The following is an 18,515-nucleotide window of genomic DNA, read 5'->3' on the forward strand; positions in this document are numbered from 1 at the left end:
TGCATATTGTTTCATATTGTATTCCCCCATAAAATTGTGAATTCCTCAAGGATAGGTACTGTCTTTATTTAGTCTTTCTTGTATCCTCAGTAATTAGCACAATGCCAGGCTCTCAGTAGATACTTTAAAATACTTATTGATTTTCAGAATTAGGCTCATTAAGCTTTCATCAAGACTGGCAGTTGGCAGTGTATGCCCTAAAAACTAGGTCTTCCTTGTACAATTTTCCCAGTACATGAATAAAAAATACATACAAAGTAAATATATTAGTAGAGTTGAGGGGAATGGGGAGGGGAAGGAGTTTCCTGCTTCCTACCCTACAGCTCCCAGCTATTGGTAGAGTTCTGGGAAGGTGTCCATCCTGGGAACATACTTGTCCAAATCTTGGAATTGGTAAAGCATTGCAGGCAGGGGATATTTTTGAATGTCTATCATTTCTAATTACTATATTGTCTTAAATCCACCTTTTTACTTACTTTTATGGTATCTCCAACATTAGGCTAATCTCATGAGAAATAATATTAAGACTAGAGTATCCAAAAGTCATATTCTCTCTCCCAGTTTTCCATAGCTGTATAAAAAGTCTGGCATTTTTCCTAAATGAAGCAAATCATCTTTTTTAAAAGAAAACTTTTTTTTCCTTTACATTTGAAAATGTTTTTATTCCAATGAAGCCCATGGACCATTTCTCAGAGTAATACTTTTAAATGTATTTTTAAAAATGTCTAGAATTACAAAAACAAAACGTATTCTGTCATTTCAGTGTAATTCATCTAGCAAGTTATTATTTAAGTCCAAGAGAATTCTTGTGACATACTCCAACTCTAATATAGGTTAATATTGATCAAAGGATGGGGACAAGCCATGATGGCCATTATGGGCACGAAAATTCACTGTTATTAAGAATCTCAAAAGAGAAACTGTTAAGAAAAGTTCTGTCTTCTCTTTATCTTTATTCACAGACAACTTAACTCAGGAAACCCTATGGGGCTGCCCTGATAAAGTACAATCCGAGAATGCTGAATGTCCTTCCAGGGCCCAATGAATGCAAGGGGGGCTTTCCCCCCCATTTCCACTTGATTGTGTTCCCTCCTTCATCCCCTCCCTCTTGCCACGCCTTAAATCGTCCGGGATGAGGGGCGGAAGTCGAAGTTCCTTTATGGATGGATGGGGAAGTCCGAGGAGTTGTTTCGTGGCAAAAAGAGGATGTTTTACGGGCAGGTGAGTATGACTGGAAGGAACCCGGGCAGTGCTTCAAGGACAAATAAAAAGAGTGGAGTTAGCTTTCCGTGTAAGGTCAAAAAGTGGCGAGGACACGGGGCGTTACGGGCCCGAGTGGGCGGCTTCGCCCCACGTAATGGCGCGCCGGGTCCTTTCCGCGTGGACGACATCATCCCGGGGTCTCAAGGTTGGTTGCTTTCACCGCGAGGCTCCCGGGGAATTCCCTTTAGGAATTTGGGGAAGAATGGGTAAGATCCACCTCAAGGAGAACCCGCGAACGAGCGCTCTCCTGAGTGGGGGTGGGGTGGGAGCTCTTTTCTGGGCCAACCTCGCCTCCGCTACCACCAGCACGCGCGTCCGACAGCCCCGGGGTTCCCGCTCCGAGCCCCTCGGCCCCGCCCCCCGGTCTGGCTCGCGCTAAGGGAGGGAGGGAAGGAGAGAGGGAGGGAGGAGGAGAAAGAGGAGGAGGAGCGAGGATGCTGAGGCCAGGCCAGGCGAGAGCTGGGTGGGGAGATAGGGGAGGGGAGGGAGAAGGAAAGGAAGCGGAGGGCGGGGGAGAGGGAAAGGGGGCTCTCGCGCGATTGGGCGAGGTTTCCGGTGTTGTGACTGAAGCCCGTCAACATGGCGGCGAGTGTCCGCGGCCGCTCGCTGAAGCACCTCAGGATACGAGGTAACTCTCTCTCACCCCTTTCCCCTCCGCTTTGCGTGCTCCACCCTTTCAGGGTCGTTTCTCTCCTTCTCACCCCCGGGGCCGCGGGGTGGATGTCGAGACTGCACCCGGGGCTCCGGCTGTGGCCGGGGCCGCCGCCGGCCTGCGAGTCCTAACTGGGTCTCTCTGTGTTTCGCGCAGGGCGGAATGACAGCGGCGAGGAGAACGTCCCGCTGGATCTCACCCGAGGTAACTTACGGGGGAGGGGGGCGGGGGCGGGCTCGCGCGGCCCCAGGGCTTGGGCCCAAGGGGGGGGAGGGGTGGGGTGCTGGGTCCGACCCGCGGGCGGACGGTCCGCCGGGACTCGGGCCCTGGGACTACCCTGCGGGACCCATCCCCCTTCTCTCCGATTCCTCTCTCTGGGACGCCTCTGCCCCGGCTTCTCACCGTATTGCGGCCCGGACACCTTCCCCGGCCGGTCCCCACTCCGTCAGCCTTCTCATCGGCCCCGGTGGGTGGCAGCGAGCGGGGAGACCAACTCTGGGACTGTTCAGTTCTTGAGGACTTGAGCGGGGAAATGATGCGCTCTCTCCCCTGGAACCTTGTGCAGCTCCATTCTGGGGGCGGCCTGGGCAGGGGGGAGTAGAAGCTGTTATTTAGGTTGCAAGAGGATGTCTAGGGGAAGAGCGACCACATCCTGCCCTCTTGCCGCCTCTCCCCCTCCCCCCCCCCCTCCCAAACTACTTGCAGAATTCGTGATTGCTTTTTTATTCACCCCCTCTGGGGAAGTGAAGGGGATCGATATATTTTTCTGCGGTGAGCCTCCGAACCGGCTGGTTACTGCGAGGTGTCTGGTACAGCTGGATCCCCCTCCCACACACCCCCCCCTCCTCTCCTTTTCCCGGGCCGCTGAGAGTGTAGTTGGCGGAGACCGCCCCCTCACCCTGCTGCAGGTTCATTGTTTACCGTCGGCTGCCGCTAGAAAGGTTTGTTTACACCGTCTGAACTGGTAAAAAACCTCAGCTATATTTTTGAAAGACATTGCCCGACATTCCTTCCACCGGTGGCTGTGCTGGAATGTGTTCACCACCCTGCTTTAAGATTTACTGATTGGTAGAAACGATTTTTCTTCTCATCGTTTCTTCTTCTTTTTTTTTTTTTTTTTTTTTTTTTGCACGGGGAGGGGGGGAGGGGGGAGATAAGTGTGATTTGGTCTGCTAGTTCAGACTAGGATCAGTTTCACTTAGACGTTTTCCCTCTAGTGTAGTTGTTTCTACATAATTGTCGAAGCCCAGAAATTTTGAAGTTTAGAAACTACAGAACTATCTAAAGACACAATTTTAGTCTCAACTTTGCTGTTTTAATGTTGAGAAAAATCCAAAGCAAATTCTATACTTCCATCTTGCTTGTTGGCCATTGAGTCTGTTTATGACTTGAAAGTCTAGTAAGTATAACAAGTTTTTAAAAACATTTTTAATATTCTTTTTAAATCTTGATGGTGATAAGTCTGAGCTGTCATGTAGCAATCTAGCTACAATAGAATTATTTTATATTTAATAGTTTATTCTTGAGTAAGAATTTGGATTCATAGGAATTGTAAGTTTGAAGTAGAGTTTGGGAAGTAAAACGATTTAGTCTTTTAAGTGGAAAAATGATACTTTTTGGACATTATAATAGTTACAAAACTTTTTTGGCTTCTACTGGATGTAATGAAAGTATACAACATCCGGATTTCAGTAACTGGGAAAATATATAATAAAAAAAATGTTTTTTACCTCCATCTTAAAAACGTGTCTAACAAAATAAATCTAGTTCCTACAAAACTAAAATTTGGCATGTTGGTCTTGACAGATGTAGTTTATTAGCAATTTGATTTATATCTGAAGCAGATTTTCTTAGAGGTAAATTAGGTAGACTCCAAATGAAATTTGTGCTTTAAATTCAGCTTGCTTACTGTAGTGAGTTTACTGAGATATTGACTGAATATTTGGTATATGACTAGTCAACAAGTGATCTATGAATTGAAAGTTCAAATCTCATTTATTAGGCTTGATTTATTGAGATTTGTTTTCTTACGGGTCAGACCTGGGTTTTTAAACTTCATACACATATTTTTTTCCAGCAAACATTTATTAAATGCTTATTGTCATGTTTACTTGGCAAACATTTACTACATGCTTAATGTGTATCTGGAAAATACAAACATAAACAAAAATAGACGTTCCTTGTCCTCAAGGAGCTTACATTCCAGTGACAATAAGACATTATAAAAGGAAGTGAAAAGTGGGAAGAGGAGGTAAATGGGGGAAGTTTGTGGGAAGAAAGGATGGCAAATGGGAAGATAGGACAAAGGACCAAGTGTGTAGGGAAGAAGTAAGCATCCTGCAGTATGTGTATAGTATTGTGTTGGGATTATTTTACGATGGAGGATAATACAAAATAAGTAATAGATAATTTGTCTCCTAAAGGACTTTATATAGATAGTTTAATTAGAACAAAATGTAAATCATAAGAATAAATGAAAAATAATTTTTAAAAAACAATATAAAATGTGAGAATGCAATATTATTACAAAGGAACTTAGCTTTAACAGGTTGATAAGATTTATTGTCACTTTTATAATGAAAATATTTTTTCAACTATGAGTCAAAGAATTATTTGGATATGACTGTTTCATTGGGTAAAGAGGATTTGTGGACCCAATTTGAAGAAAATTAATAGTGACCTGAATCATTCCTTTCTGAGTCAACAGAACAATAGGGCAGTCTGGGTAGATGAATCAGCTATATGTGAAATGGATTGCCTTCTGTAAAAACATCAAGTTGGAGCTCCAACATTTTAAATGCTATAACAAATATGTTGTAATTTCAGTTATTTGTATATTTTAACTGAAATCATTTACCTCTATAAAATAGAAATTATAGCTAATGATATTCTTAATACACAAAAATTTTAGTATATGTGTTATGTAAAATGAGTATTATATAAATTACATTTAAAAAGGAAAAGGGGAAGAATTTGAATTATTATATACTTAACATTAAGAAATTATGTTACTAAGGTTAAATTTGAGTTTTTTAGCCAGTTAGATATGAAAATAAGTAACATATATTATTCTTTAAAGTTTGTAAAGTGATTTACACACATGTCATTTGAATCCCATAGGATCCTATAGTTATCCCCATTTTACTTGTGAGAAAGTCTAGACTTACTGGATATAAGCTACTTGATCACGGTCATAAGTATCTGAGGTGATTTCCAACTCGGGCATTTCTAATTCTGAGTTCAGTAATCTTTCCTCCAGGTGATATTGTTCAGTCTTGTCTGACCCTTTGTGACCCCCATTTTAGATTTTCTTGGAGATACTGGAGTGATATGCTGTTTCCTTCTCCAGCTCATTTTACAGATGAGGAAACTGAGGCAAAAAAGGGATAAGTGACTTGCTTATTATCTAGTAAGTGTCTGAAGCTGGATTTCCACTCAGTAAGATGAATCTTTCTTACTCCAGGCCTAGCACTCTTAACTTTGACATCTTCTATTAGTTGCTCTTCCTACTAGATACCCTGTCATATATGAATATCAGGAATATATTACCCCTTGAATATAATCAGAAAACTGTAATTTGTGTACACTGAAGATGCATATAAAAATTAGTAAGTCAATAGTACTTGGGAGCAGTCCATTAAAATATTGTTTTAATCATTTAAGAGATAAAAAACTTGGCTTTAACTTTGTCTACTACTTTCTCCAGTATTAGTATAGTACATCTCATTTATTAGTAATAATGTTAATTACTTAAAGCTGACATTCATTAAATGTCTGTAATAGGTATTATTCTAGTTAGTTATTTGTATTAGTAATATTGCTTTATCTGAAAGGCTGATTTGCAAAGTGGATAGATTTGGCTAGGTTGAAATCCTGCTTCTGACACATACTGTCTGATGCTTGGAAGTTGACTTAACCTCATTGCTCTAAATCACTTTCCAAGCCTTGTGGGTATTTTCATGAAATGTTCTCTATACTGTGTAAATCGTGTCATAATTCCTATCTCTCACCTCTTCATTGTCAAATCTTGCCATTCAAATGGATTAAATTTGTTGACTTTCCAGGCATTTAGTATATACAGCATTAAATCTGTTTATAGTTTTAATATCTCTCCCTGTATTTTTCATGCATTGAAACCCAGATCCTGTAACTACTACTACTACTTCAGGGAGCTTTTCAGATGACAAACTTTAGTGATGAGTCCCTGAACTTTTTTAGAAAAGGTTTTGGTGGTGCAGTAGATAAGAGCACCAGCCCTGAAGACAGGAGGACCTGAGTTTAAAATCTGGCCTCAGACACTTAACACTTCCTAGCTATGTGACCCTAATTGCCTCAGAAAAAAAGAAAAGGTTTTAATCTGGGTTCCATGAAATTAAAAAAAATAAATAAATAGCTGTATTACAACATAACTGGTTTCCTTTGCAATCCTAAACTTTTCGTTTATTTAAAAACTTTATTATGAAAAGGGTCCATAGATTTCACAGATTGCTAAAGGAGTTAACAAAAATCTGCCCTGGCTTTTTTGTGCTCTAAATGTTCTTGTTCTGACATGTAATGAATGAATAGGATAGGAACACTAAGCTACTCTTCAGATCCTTGAGTCAAACCCTTATAGTATGATGGTATTAGTTTGCAGTGAATTCCCAGCATATTAGACACATCTCTATTTAACTGTAAATATCAACTAAATTACAAAATGAAATACAAATTTTTTTAGATCACATTTCTCTTTTATAATCATATATATATATATATATGTATATATATGTATAAAATCAGTTCTAATTATTTGATTGTTAATAAATAAGAAAGGGAAAATTGTGGAAAGACCTAAACTATAAAAAGAATGTATTCTGTTGCTCTCAGATAAAGGAAGCCTTTAGATGATAAGAAACTCTGTTTTCTTTAGAGATAACCCATTTTACTTGAAGATGCTTGATTTGTTAGGAAGTTTTTCTTTATATCTATAGAGTTGAAATCTGTCTTAGTTATTTTCAATCTTGCTTCCACATGGCAATCTTTCATATAATTGAAAAAATTATGGTCCACCAAAGATTCTATATTACTACTTTCTTCAACTTGTATATCATTATTTCAAGTCTCCTTATGATTCTTCTTGTTCTCTTTTGGGCAGGCTGTTGCTTCTTAGTGTCCTTTTGAAATGTGATACCCAAGGTTGCTTCTGAGAGAAAGGGGAAATGAATTTCGAGTTGGAAGATCTGGATTAAAATTCTGTCCCCGCTATTTCCTACTTGGGTGACTTTGATTAAGTCATTTCTGCCTTCTGTGTCTTGGCTTCCTTTTTCTGTTAAATAAGCAGATCATTCCTTTGATTCCTTTCAGGTCTCAATCTTATAATAACTATGTGTTTTTTTTCTGTTTTTCTTGTTGTGTGTTGCTTCATTATTTAACTTGTATTTATTTCTCTGAAAAACAGCGATATCTGTGGGGACTACACCCTCATAGTATATGAGAATTGGAGAATAATTAGCTGCATGTAGGCCATTTAGAAATGATCAAAATAACCAAAATATGAAACATTTAACAGAATGACTTAGGCTGGTGTATGGAAATGAACCGTATTGAAACTAAGAGGCAGTGCAGAAGGAGGATTGATGAGATTGAACATGGAAAGGTGGCATTGGACTTTGGGGAGTGATGTAAAGCAAAGAAAAAGGCAGATAATTCCAAATTTGTAGGCCTGAGCCAATTATGAAAAAAATTGGAAAAGCTGTATCTTTGAGAGGGAATATATTAGGATTATAGATATAAAGATAGAAAAGACTTCAGAGGTTAATATGGTTCAACATACACACACTTTTTCTCAGTCCCATTTTGTAGGTGTGAAACTAAGTGACTTGCCTGAGGTTTCAAAGTTAGTAGGATTTGAGCTGAGGTTTTTCATTACAAATCCAGTACTTTTTCCATTGTACTGTTACTACCTTTGATAATAGATTGGTTTTCTGGATTTATAGTTAACCAAAACTAGGTTTTGAATTCTGCCTTTAGCACTTAACTATCTATTTGATCATGGACATATCATTTAATTTCAGTGAGCTTTACTTTCTTTGTAAAATGGGAATACTATCTCCCTGGGTAGTTCAATGAGATATCTATAAATGAAATACTTTGTCAACTTTAAGGAACTACCAAAAAAAAAATCTGCTTTCTGCTCTAGCACTTGTTTTAAAAAAAATGAATCTGTTCCCACAAGCGATACAGTTAAGAACAATTTGAGCACAACTTGAATTTTGTGTTTGCTTATGTAAGATTTTTATCTGTGAGAAATGAGAAAACCAAAAACTGCACCATTTCATAATTATTCACAAGCTGCAAACCTTCCAGGTTTCTATTCTACACATACTTCAGGTCTTTTTCAAGGTGAAGTACCATATTTATTGAATATCCTCTGATATACTGGGAGCCATGGGCTGATTCATTTTCATCTTTTCTCTCCCCAGCCATGGTTGAGTTCCACCCCCTCTTGTCACTGAATTTTATTAGTCCCTGCCCTGTGAGAACCTTGGAGCATGCTAAGTAGTAGACTGAGGCCACCACTTTTTAATGTAGTATTTATGTATTTAACTATATAACATGTATATCACTGTGTTGCTATTTTTATTTGGTCCTGCCCCCTCCCCCCTTTTTAAAAATGCATTACTGATGAAGTTTTTGAGGGCTGTATTTCTTAACCCCTCTTTCATTATAAATTCTTTGGTTTTTTTATTCCTTGATTTTGCATAATTGATTATTAGGAATGAATATATTGACTTATAAAGAACTGGCTATGTTTTAATGTTGAGTCACTATAGTATTAAGTTTTAGGTGATATGGGAACATTCATGTTGCAGTTAGTACTCAGTTGACTGGAGATATAGGGCACTAAAGAGCAGACGTTAGTCAACTTATACGTAGAGATAGAGCTTAGAGACATCAGCATAGAGGTGTGCTTAAAGAAGTAAATAAAGAAGAACTTAGCAAAAGAAAAGCAAAAAGTACTTAGGAATAGAAGAGAAAAACAACACTACAGTTGTAAAAGTTAAGAGTGGGGAATCATTTAAAAGAGGAAATAAGAGGCAGGGGTGTATAAGAACAAGGGCACTGGACTTCAAGGCAGGAGAATTTATCTCCATTCCTAATTCCCTGAGAAGTAGTAATTTGAATAAATTACTTCTGTGGACCTTCATCTTTTTTCATTTGTCAGATGAATAAGTTCTACTGTGATCATTACAATCATCTTTATCATTTTCTGATTATATTACTTTTTATGAACCATAAGCAAGGTAAGAGAAAGCTTTTATAACTCCATTAGATCCTTTTAAGCCAGTCTTTATAAGTGTGTGAGTATATGTGTGTGTGTGTGTGTGTGTGTGTGTGTGTGCGTGTGTGTGTGTGTGTGAAAATGTGTAAGACATAGCACTTTAAATTTGAGTTTTAGTTAACTCATATATTACAAACTGGTGAAGAATTTTTAAAAGGCAGTATTCAGTGTTGGAGGTCATGTGTACTTATAGGTATACTAATAATGTTAGTTGAACTGTGTGACCATTTTGGAAAGCATTCTGCCATTATGCAAATAAATCGACTAAATTGTCCATACTCTTTAAACCAGATGGTCCATTACTTGGCATATACCCCAAGGAAGTCATCAGTAAGAAGAAAGTCCCTAGATGCATATAATGGCATATTACTGTATTGTAAGAAATGATATATGTGATGAATAGAGATGCTTGGGAAGAGTTACATGGACTAATGGAGAGTAAGTAAGCAAAGCCAATAAAATAATATGCAAAATAACTAACACAATGTACATGGAAAACAAAAACATACCAAAAATTCAAGGTGAATATAACACAGTTTTAAAGATCAAATGTGATTTGAATGAATAAATATAAAAACACACCTTCCCTTACCCCTTTGTGGAGGTAAGAGCTCAAACAAGTATCCTTTACATATGTTTTTGGACTTTTTCAATGTATTACCCAGTTGTGCTGGATTTTTTTTTTCCTTTTTCTAAAATAATACTTGTTATGTGGGATAATTCTCTGCGACTGAGAGAACAACAATATTGGGAAAAATTATGATGCTATAAAATGACAATAAAAATGATTTAAATAATAAAATTTGCGAATGGTTTTTATTTTATATATTTAAAAGAGGAAAAGAGATATGTAATATTTTGCTTATTTGTTTTCCCCCATTTTGGCTATATTTGTTCTAGTGATTTAGAATGTTCTTATCCCTACCTATTCCTTCAAGATCATTTCTCTGACTACTACCAAATTAGCTAGCACTCAAATAATGTTATATATTATTCACTGTTTCAAGTGTGTTAGCCTCATTTTTCCAACTGGAAGGCTCCAAACTGGATTTCTGAAGTAAGAAGATCTTCACCTGTGACCCTGGGGGGCAAGTTACTTTACTTCTTTGGTCTCAGTTTCCTCAGCTGTACAAGTGAGGTTGAGGGAGGGACACAGACAGATAACTTGGAAAGATCCTTTACACTCTAAATCTGTGTTCCTACATATTATATACTTTTTCTATAATTATTATGACATCAAATTCAGTACTGAGTTCATAACAAGCACTCAAATACTTGCTAATTTTTAACATATAACTACTAATAAAAATTCTCTTAAATCATAGTTAAGTATAATGACAATGTTGACACTAGTTCATGTGAATATAAGGTTTTAGTACCTTTCACTTGGAAAATTAGAGATACTAGAGAGTCTACACTCTTCAGTAAATTGTTAAAATTTTAAGTTTGATTTCAAATCTAAGATTTGAAAAAAGCCTTTTTAAAATGTGATATTCAAAATACTAAGTAACACATCAAAAATATAACATACTTTTAGGTGTAGTAATTTTTCAGTATATAACGATGTGGAACTGGTAATTTAGGTTATAAAAGGAATTGAAAATTCACCAAACTTTAGAGCTTGTCTTGACTTTCAGTGTTCTCAACTGAGTTGTCTTCAACACAGACTTCCTGTGTCTACTTAACACAGTATTTGGCATAGTAAGCCCTTAAATAAATACTTGTTTACTTGACTTTAATCAGGTTTTACCTAACCATAAAAGGGAAGTGGCACAGATAATGTGAAATAGTGAAGAATCTAAAAAGTATTAATTGTGTTATATTGAATGTTACCCACTAGCCAAACTAGACTACTTTTGATCATATCTGGGCTTTTGTTCCTACTCCCTTTTTAAAAGTCTGGAATGACATAATCTCCCTTCTTGTCCATAAACTGATGTACCAGCTTGTACTCCTTGAAGTCTTCTCACCTTTTTCCAGTTTGAGATGATCTGTACTTGTTTATCTCCTAATTTTTAAAATTCTCCTTTACGTTCATTTATGATCTAATGTTATTTCTGTGCCTTCATTATTCCCCTTACTAAATTGTAAATTTGAAGGCAGGTGCCATTTTTTTTATTTGTACATGTTTTAGCCCCAAGCAACAGTCCCTTTTATATACTAGATTTATTGAATGTTTGTTATCTTTCAGTTGTCTGTCTCTCTGTATAATGTATACACACACACACATATACACAAATATGGATTACCTACAAATAATGTAAAACCACAGTTCATCTTCCTGTTAAAATTAATTTCAATCAATTTCACTAACTTACATTAATGAAAGACAGTTGGAAACATTAATCTGAAGGGAAGGAATGTGAGGAGAAACAAAAAGATCCATATGTTTCAAAGAAAATTACAAAGCCTATCTGGAAGATATCTGTACTTCTGTTGTATTAGTAAATAAAATAGTTTACATTTCACTCTAGCATGTAGTCAATTGATAAACATGCAAATAGTCTATTCTTTGCTTTTTCTAGTCCCAAATCTCTTCTGGCTTTACCCTGTTTTCAGAAATCCAAGGCCTTGGTAGAAGGAAGGAAGCAATAGCAAATCATACTTTGTCTTGGTCAGACTCCTTTGGAAGCACAGAAAGCTTTTAAATTAGTATCCAGTTTCTGAGAGTTTGCAGTAAGACAGTATTCAATTCCATGACAGAAGCAACAGGACTTGCCCAGAATTTTCTTTCAGAATTTTTTTTTCAGAATTTTTTTTTTTTTTTTTTTTTTTTTGTAAATGAAATGAGAATGCAAGAGTTAGAAAGGAGAATTAACAGTTTGGTACAAGAAATACAAAACTTTGCCTAAACAGCAAACTGCCTGAAAAAAAGAAAAAGTGCACCATACAATTGTCAATGACTTCTTGAGGCAACAAGAAATAATAAAATCAAAAAGCTGTGGGGAAAGTAGAAGAAAATGTGAAGTGTATCATGCAAAAACAACTGACTTGGAACCAAGACTAGTGAGGGGAAAAAAAAGTCAAGAGACCAAAAAAAACCTAGTCATTCTATTATAAGAAATTCTAAAAGAAAACTTCTCAAAGATTTAGAACTAGAAGTTAAAGTAGAAATAGAAAGAGAAACTCCCAAATGAAAACTTTCAGGAATGTAATAACAAAAACCCAGAACTTCAGGTCAAAGAAAAAATACTTCAAGCATCCCAAAAGAAAGTATTCAAGTACTGAGATTCCATAGTTATCACTCATGATTTAGCAGCCACCACAGTAAAGTAATGGAGAACTTAGAGTACAATATTTTAAAAGGAAAAAGATGTAGGTTATTGTTAATAACTTACCCAGCAAAATTTGGTGTAATCCTAAGGGGGGGAAAATGGGTTTTCAATGTAATAGAACATAGCATTCCTGATGAAAAGTCTAAACTTGTAGATAAACTTTGAAAGTCAAACACTGAAGTGAAAAGAAGGTAAAAAACTTAACAAGGATGAACTGTTTATTCAAATATGGGGAGATGAGGCTAATTCCTTCTAAACTTTAGCATTATCAGATTTCATAGAGGGAATCAATTAGAAAAGGCCTGAGAATAGTTCTATTATGTCTTGTTGATCTTAAGAAAAGAATGGAAAGACAGAAGACAAACGCAGGGCAGAAGGCAGCAAAGGGGAAAGGAAAATTAGGGGAAATGAACTCATAATCAAATAGCATTAAGTAATCTAAATAAACAAGGAGGAAGGGCTGACATAAACCTCTCATCTGAACTGATCAAAAGGAAGAGGAATAAATACTCAAATTTGGGTACAAAAATCCATTTCACTCTTCACTCAACAAAATTGGAGGAAAAAGGCAGAAGAAGGGTAAGGAGTAAGGGTAAGGATGAAGGGTAGATTGAGTGACCGATTAGTCCTAAGCAAAAAACAACAAAACAGATCTCACAGGGATGTGCAAAAATATTTTAATTTTTTGAGCTGGCAAAGTATGGCAATCCCCATAAGTCGAGGAACCAATAAACAAGTTGTGATTTATAAGTGTTATAGAAAACTCTTGTGCTGACCAACCACTTTTCCAGAGGATTAATGATGTTTTTTACATCCTGATAGACAAGTGAAGAACTCAGTGCAGAATGAAATCAATTCTTTTAGGTGTGGCCAATATAAAAATTTATTTTGATTTCATATGTATGTAATGAGAAATAATTAAGGAGGCATTGGAATTAAGAATAATTGGGGAAGGTTTCCATTATTTCTTAAAAAGTCAGTAATCTGGGCAATGGAGGATTATTCTAGGTGTGATACTAAGAGTTGATAGATGCAATACCTTATTTCAGAACGCCAATGTTACTGGATGGATGAGTGAGTAAGATGTCAGAAGCCTGGAAAGGTAGGAGAGGGACTAAGTCATAAAGGGCTTTGAATGTCAAATAGAGTGTCCTATATTTGCTCTTGGAGGCAATAGGAAGTATTAAAAGTGTTCATATTTTCTCCTTGATCCATTTTCTATATTTTGGCATCAGTGGTTCTTTCCACAATTACTAACAGGTATCTTTTAATCGCCAAATCTGATACTCTTTTCTTGGTAGTCATCCTTGACTTCTTTGTGTCCTTTGATAGTGTCAGTCTCATCTCCTTTTAATTCTTCTCTTTAGGTTTTCATGACATTTTTTCTTGGTTCTCCCACCTATTTGTCTATTTCTTGTCCTTTTGTTTGATCTTCATCTAAGTCACACCTACTAACTAACCTTAGTCTAGGACTATGCCCTAGTCCCTTTTCTCTTCTTCCTCTATACTACTTCACTTGGAGATCTCATCAGTTTCTATTTCACTCTTTCCTTCTCCTCTTTTTTTTTCTTCTACTGCTACTATTGCTACTACTACTGAGACTATTGCTAATACTACTACTACTATTACTAGTACTGCTACTACTACATTGTGGTCTGCTACCACAATGACTACTACTAGCTCATATTTGTATAAAACTCATTGTGCCAGGCACTGTGCCAAGCATTTTACAATTATCTCATTTGATCCTTATAATAACCCTAAGAGATAGGTGCTAGTTTTATCCTCATTTTACAGATAAGGAAACCCAGGCAAACAGGTTAAATTTAGAGCCACACAGGTAGTGTCTGAGGCTAAATTTTAATTCATACTTTCATGACTGCAGGTATATATAGCGCTTTATTCATTTTCCACCAAGTTCCTCCTTAGCCAGCCTTGCTGCTGTCTTCCCTTTCCAGATGCCTGTTTGACATGTCTTATAGTCATCTTCAACTTGGCATATCTAAAACTAAATTCATTATCTTTTCCTCCCAAAGTCCTCCACTCTTTCTAACATTCTTTACTGTTGAAAGCATCATCTTTAGAGTTGTCCTGGCTTATAACCCTAGCTAACTTGACTCTTCACTATTTTCCCCACTGGATTCCCCCCACCCTCATCCCCTATCTAATCTGCTGCCAAGTCCTACAGCTTCTAACTTAACATATCTTTTCTATTTGATACTGTCACTGCTCTCCTAACCTAAGTTTCAGGCTGTTTCAATAGTCCTCTATCTTCCATTTGTTTGTCGAAGTGATATTCCTAAGGTTCTGGTCTGACATGGTTTATTCCCTACTCCATAAACTCCAATATTTTTCCTATCATCTACAAATTAAATCCTCTGTTTGTTTTTCACAGCTTGGTTAATCTAGCTTCCTTCAACCTCCACTTTTCCAATCTTATACTTTATATTTCAACTCTGTAGTTCTATGACACTGAATTCTTTGTTGTTTAAAAACTGGCTTCCCCCCCATGCCTAGAATTCTATTTCATTTATTCTATTTCATTTCTGTCTACTGATTTCTGTCAAGCCTCAGCTAAAATCTCTTTAGGAAGCTTTTCCCATTCCCCCTTAATTCTGAACCCTTCTCTGTGTGGTTATCTCCAATTTCTTTTGTCTATATCTTGTTTGTACATAGTTGTTAGCCTCTTATCTTGGAATTGGGGATCATCTCTCTCTATATCCCCAGTACCAGACAATAGTAGGCTTTACAAATATCATCTCATTTGTTACTCTCAAAAGTCTTCTTCAACACCACAATTTGAAAGTGTTGATTGTCAATTTTCCTGATAGTGCAGCTCTCACAGTTAAATCTTATATTGCTACAGGAAAAACCATAGCTTTGACTATATGGACTTTTGTTGTCATGTATTTGCTTTTTAGTATATTATACAGATTTGCCATAGTTTTTCTCCTGAGAAGCATGCATTTTTTAATTTCATTGCTTCAGGTAGATGATGCCTGCAGTGATCTTTGAATCCAAGAATATAAAATTTGACATTGCTTCTATTTCTTCCTCCTATATTTGCCATGATCTTAATTTTTTTAATGTTGAGTTTCAAGCCAGCTTTATACTCTGCTCTTTCACCCCAATCAAGAAGCTTCTTAATTCTTCTTCACTTTCTGCCATCAGGGTGATATTGTCAGTCTGCTGAGATTGTTAATGTTTCTCCTGGCAACCTTAATTTTCACTTGCAGTTGTGTTCTTTTTGTCAAATAGAACCATGACATTAGGGAGGTGATGCCATGACATGCAAGTGAATTGGACTGAAGTGCAGGAGGACTGTGCACATCACCTGCCTCACTTTCCAGAGCCATCTGGATCTAGTGGCTTCATCCAGTAGATGAAGACAACAGGACATGTCCCTGAATGAAATAGAAGACCTCGGCCTTTATTAGTCAAAGTCTTCAATAGGTCTCAGTTTGACTGAGAGCCATATCCAGTCAGTGATTAAGGCTAGGAAATCATTGAGGCAACAGTCTCCTCTTTTACCTAGTCCAAAAAAAATCTAAATGAATGAATCCAGGAGGGGAAGATCCTCACGGTTTCTGGTCAAGCAGAAATGATTGCTATTTACATTCAATATGAGTTGGTGGTTTGTCTCCCATGGTAAAAGGACTGAAAACTCCATATGCTTTTTATATTTTTTCTGCCCTTCTTGTTGACCTAATTTCTCCCTTTTATCATTGTTTGCCTATAGCCATCTTCTCCCTACTTTTGATTTGCATTTTCAGATCTGTTGTCAATTGGAAAACCTCTTAACCAAGTTTATTAAAGTTGCATTTAGGATAACAATAAATTTTCATAGGAAACCCTGATCCTGAGACATAGGGTTTTTTTTGTTTGTTTGTTTGTTTTGTTTTGTTTTGTTTTAATGGAAGAACTTTGATGCATGAAATTTATAGCAGTTGTTCTGACTTGTTCATGTCATTTTTTTTTTTTTTTTGTTTCTATATGCTTGAGTATTTTCTGGAAAGGGAGATCGTTAAATGGAATTCAGTGTGATGTATAAATATTAAGGACAATTGAGTTACCACCTTTGGATTGTGAATTCCTCTATTAGCCTGTGAGCTCCATGAGGGCAGAGGCTGTCTTTTGCCTCTTTTTTGTATTCCCAGTGTTTAACACAGTTCCTGGTACTTTGCTTATTGATCTCCTCCCCTTCCCTCCTTTCCTTTCCCCTCCCCTCTCCTCTTCTTTTCCTGTGGCAATTGAGTTTTAAGCCCAGGGTCACACCACTAGGAAGTGTTAAGTGCCTGAGGTCACATTTGAACTCAGATCCTCCTGATTTCAGAGCTGACCCTTATTGATTTATTGATTTTAGTACAAGTTATGCTTTTTGAGGTAGCCGGGCAATCCCAAACCTTAAAGGTCTAACAGTAGTCCTCAAACTTTTTAAATAGCAGGCCAGTTCACTGTCCCTGAGACTGTTGGAGGGCCGGACTATAGTAAAAACAAAAACTCACAGTCTGTCTCCACCCCCTCAGCCCATTTGCCACAACCTGGCTGGTGGCATAAAAGTCTTCAGCGGTGGCATCGGCCAGCATAGTTTGAGAACCCCTGGACTCTTAACAGGTGGTTATTCGCTAGGACTATGTTCTAGCCAAAGTAGAACTTAGGAGTGGTTACATAGAGCTCTCCATTCTTTTTACATGATAGTTCATTGTTCATTTATGTGCCTTTGCACAAGTTATCTCCTATGTTTGCAGTGTATTTCTTCCCTCCCCTCATCTCTGCATCAGATAATCTTGTCTTCCTTCAGAGTTAAACTGAAGTGCTACTTCTTTAGAAGCTTATATGGATCAGCTTCTCTTGCTTTGTCCCTGTTTGTAGATACCTCATATTTTATTTTTAATATTTCCCCCAATAGAATAAAATCTTGAGAGCAGGGAGTGTTTAGTTTTTATCTTTGTGTTCTCAGTGCCTGTCACAAAATAGTCCCTTAAAAGTGTTTGCTGAATTGAATTGTCAAAATATGAAAAAGAGCTTTCTCATTTGTAAAATAAAAGGATTTGTTTTACTAAATGTTCTCTAAGAGCTGTCTCTTGAAAAAATTAGACAATAGACACATACATTATTGGAAAAGCATCCCATACTGTTTAATAGCTTATTTTCTTTTTATATGCTTAATATCAACAAACATTTCAATATACAAAGAAAATAAAGTATTTATATATGAAACTGTAAATTTCTGTTATATGCAATTTAAAACATTATTTATTACATTTAACTGAGTAGAATAAACTGCCCTGATCTTGTATCTTCTTTCAACTTCAGTCTGCTCTCTTCTGTATATATTTTAATGGTTGGTATTTTTTTCTTTCTTTTCTTCCTTCCCTTTTTGCACCATCATAACCTACTAACTACCTTTATTTCTTCAAATTGAAGCTTTCCCTTATATAAAAATGGGTAATTATACTTGAGCAAAATAAACAAACACATTGTCTGTGTTTGGAAATGAATGTGTTATTCTTCACTTCTAGTCCATCACTTCTCCACCAAGACAAGCATGCTTCATCATTAATTTTCTGAAATTATAATCAGTCATTGCACTGATCAGTCTTACAATATTACTATTAAAGAAGTTTGTGCACATGTTTACAAGTTTCTCTAAATCCATCATTTCTTATGACACAGCAATATTCTATTACATTTAGGTGCTATGATTTATTTAAATAGTTCCCAGTTAAAAGACATCCACTTAGTGGCCACTTCTTTAATACAGTAACAACCGCCACTACAAGAGAGTTCTTTCCTTCAATTTTTTTTCTTTTTGGGCTATATGCTTGGTAGTAGCACTGAATTTTAAATTGCTTTCCAAAATGGTTGGAAAAATTCACAGCTCACCAACAGTGCATTAGTGTGGCATTCTTCTCATAATCCCTCCCAACAATTGCCATTTTCATCTTTCAATAAATGTTACAATCTGATGAGTACAAAGTGGAGCTTCAAAGTTAATTTAATT

General features: G+C 36.7%; 1 protein-coding gene across 5 annotated transcripts in view; it reads left to right on the forward strand.

Moving 5' to 3' along the window:
* Window positions 1-1,180: 1,180 nt before the first annotated feature.
* RICTOR (RPTOR independent companion of MTOR complex 2) overlaps window positions 1,181-18,515 on the forward strand; it is a 129,587-nt gene continuing 112,252 nt past the window's right edge. For 3 of the 5 annotated variants that reach the window (XM_074282617.1, XM_074282620.1, XM_074282621.1), the window contains exons 1-2: window positions 1,182-1,221; window positions 2,072-2,119. Coding sequence is in view for 1 of the 5 variants with exons in the window: in XM_074282619.1 (XP_074138720.1) it covers window positions 1,843-1,891; window positions 2,072-2,119 (97 nt within the window). In the remaining 4 variants the exon portion in view is untranslated. Of the gene's footprint in view, window positions 1,222-1,806; window positions 1,892-2,071; window positions 2,120-18,515 lie in introns of those variants that run through there. The other 2 variants (XM_074282616.1, XM_074282619.1) reach the window with 2 other exon arrangements.

The sequence above is a fragment of the Sminthopsis crassicaudata genome, chromosome 1 (genome assembly GCF_048593235.1).
Source record: "Sminthopsis crassicaudata isolate SCR6 chromosome 1, ASM4859323v1, whole genome shotgun sequence".
NCBI classification, from domain to species: Eukaryota; Metazoa; Chordata; class Mammalia; order Dasyuromorphia; family Dasyuridae; genus Sminthopsis; species Sminthopsis crassicaudata.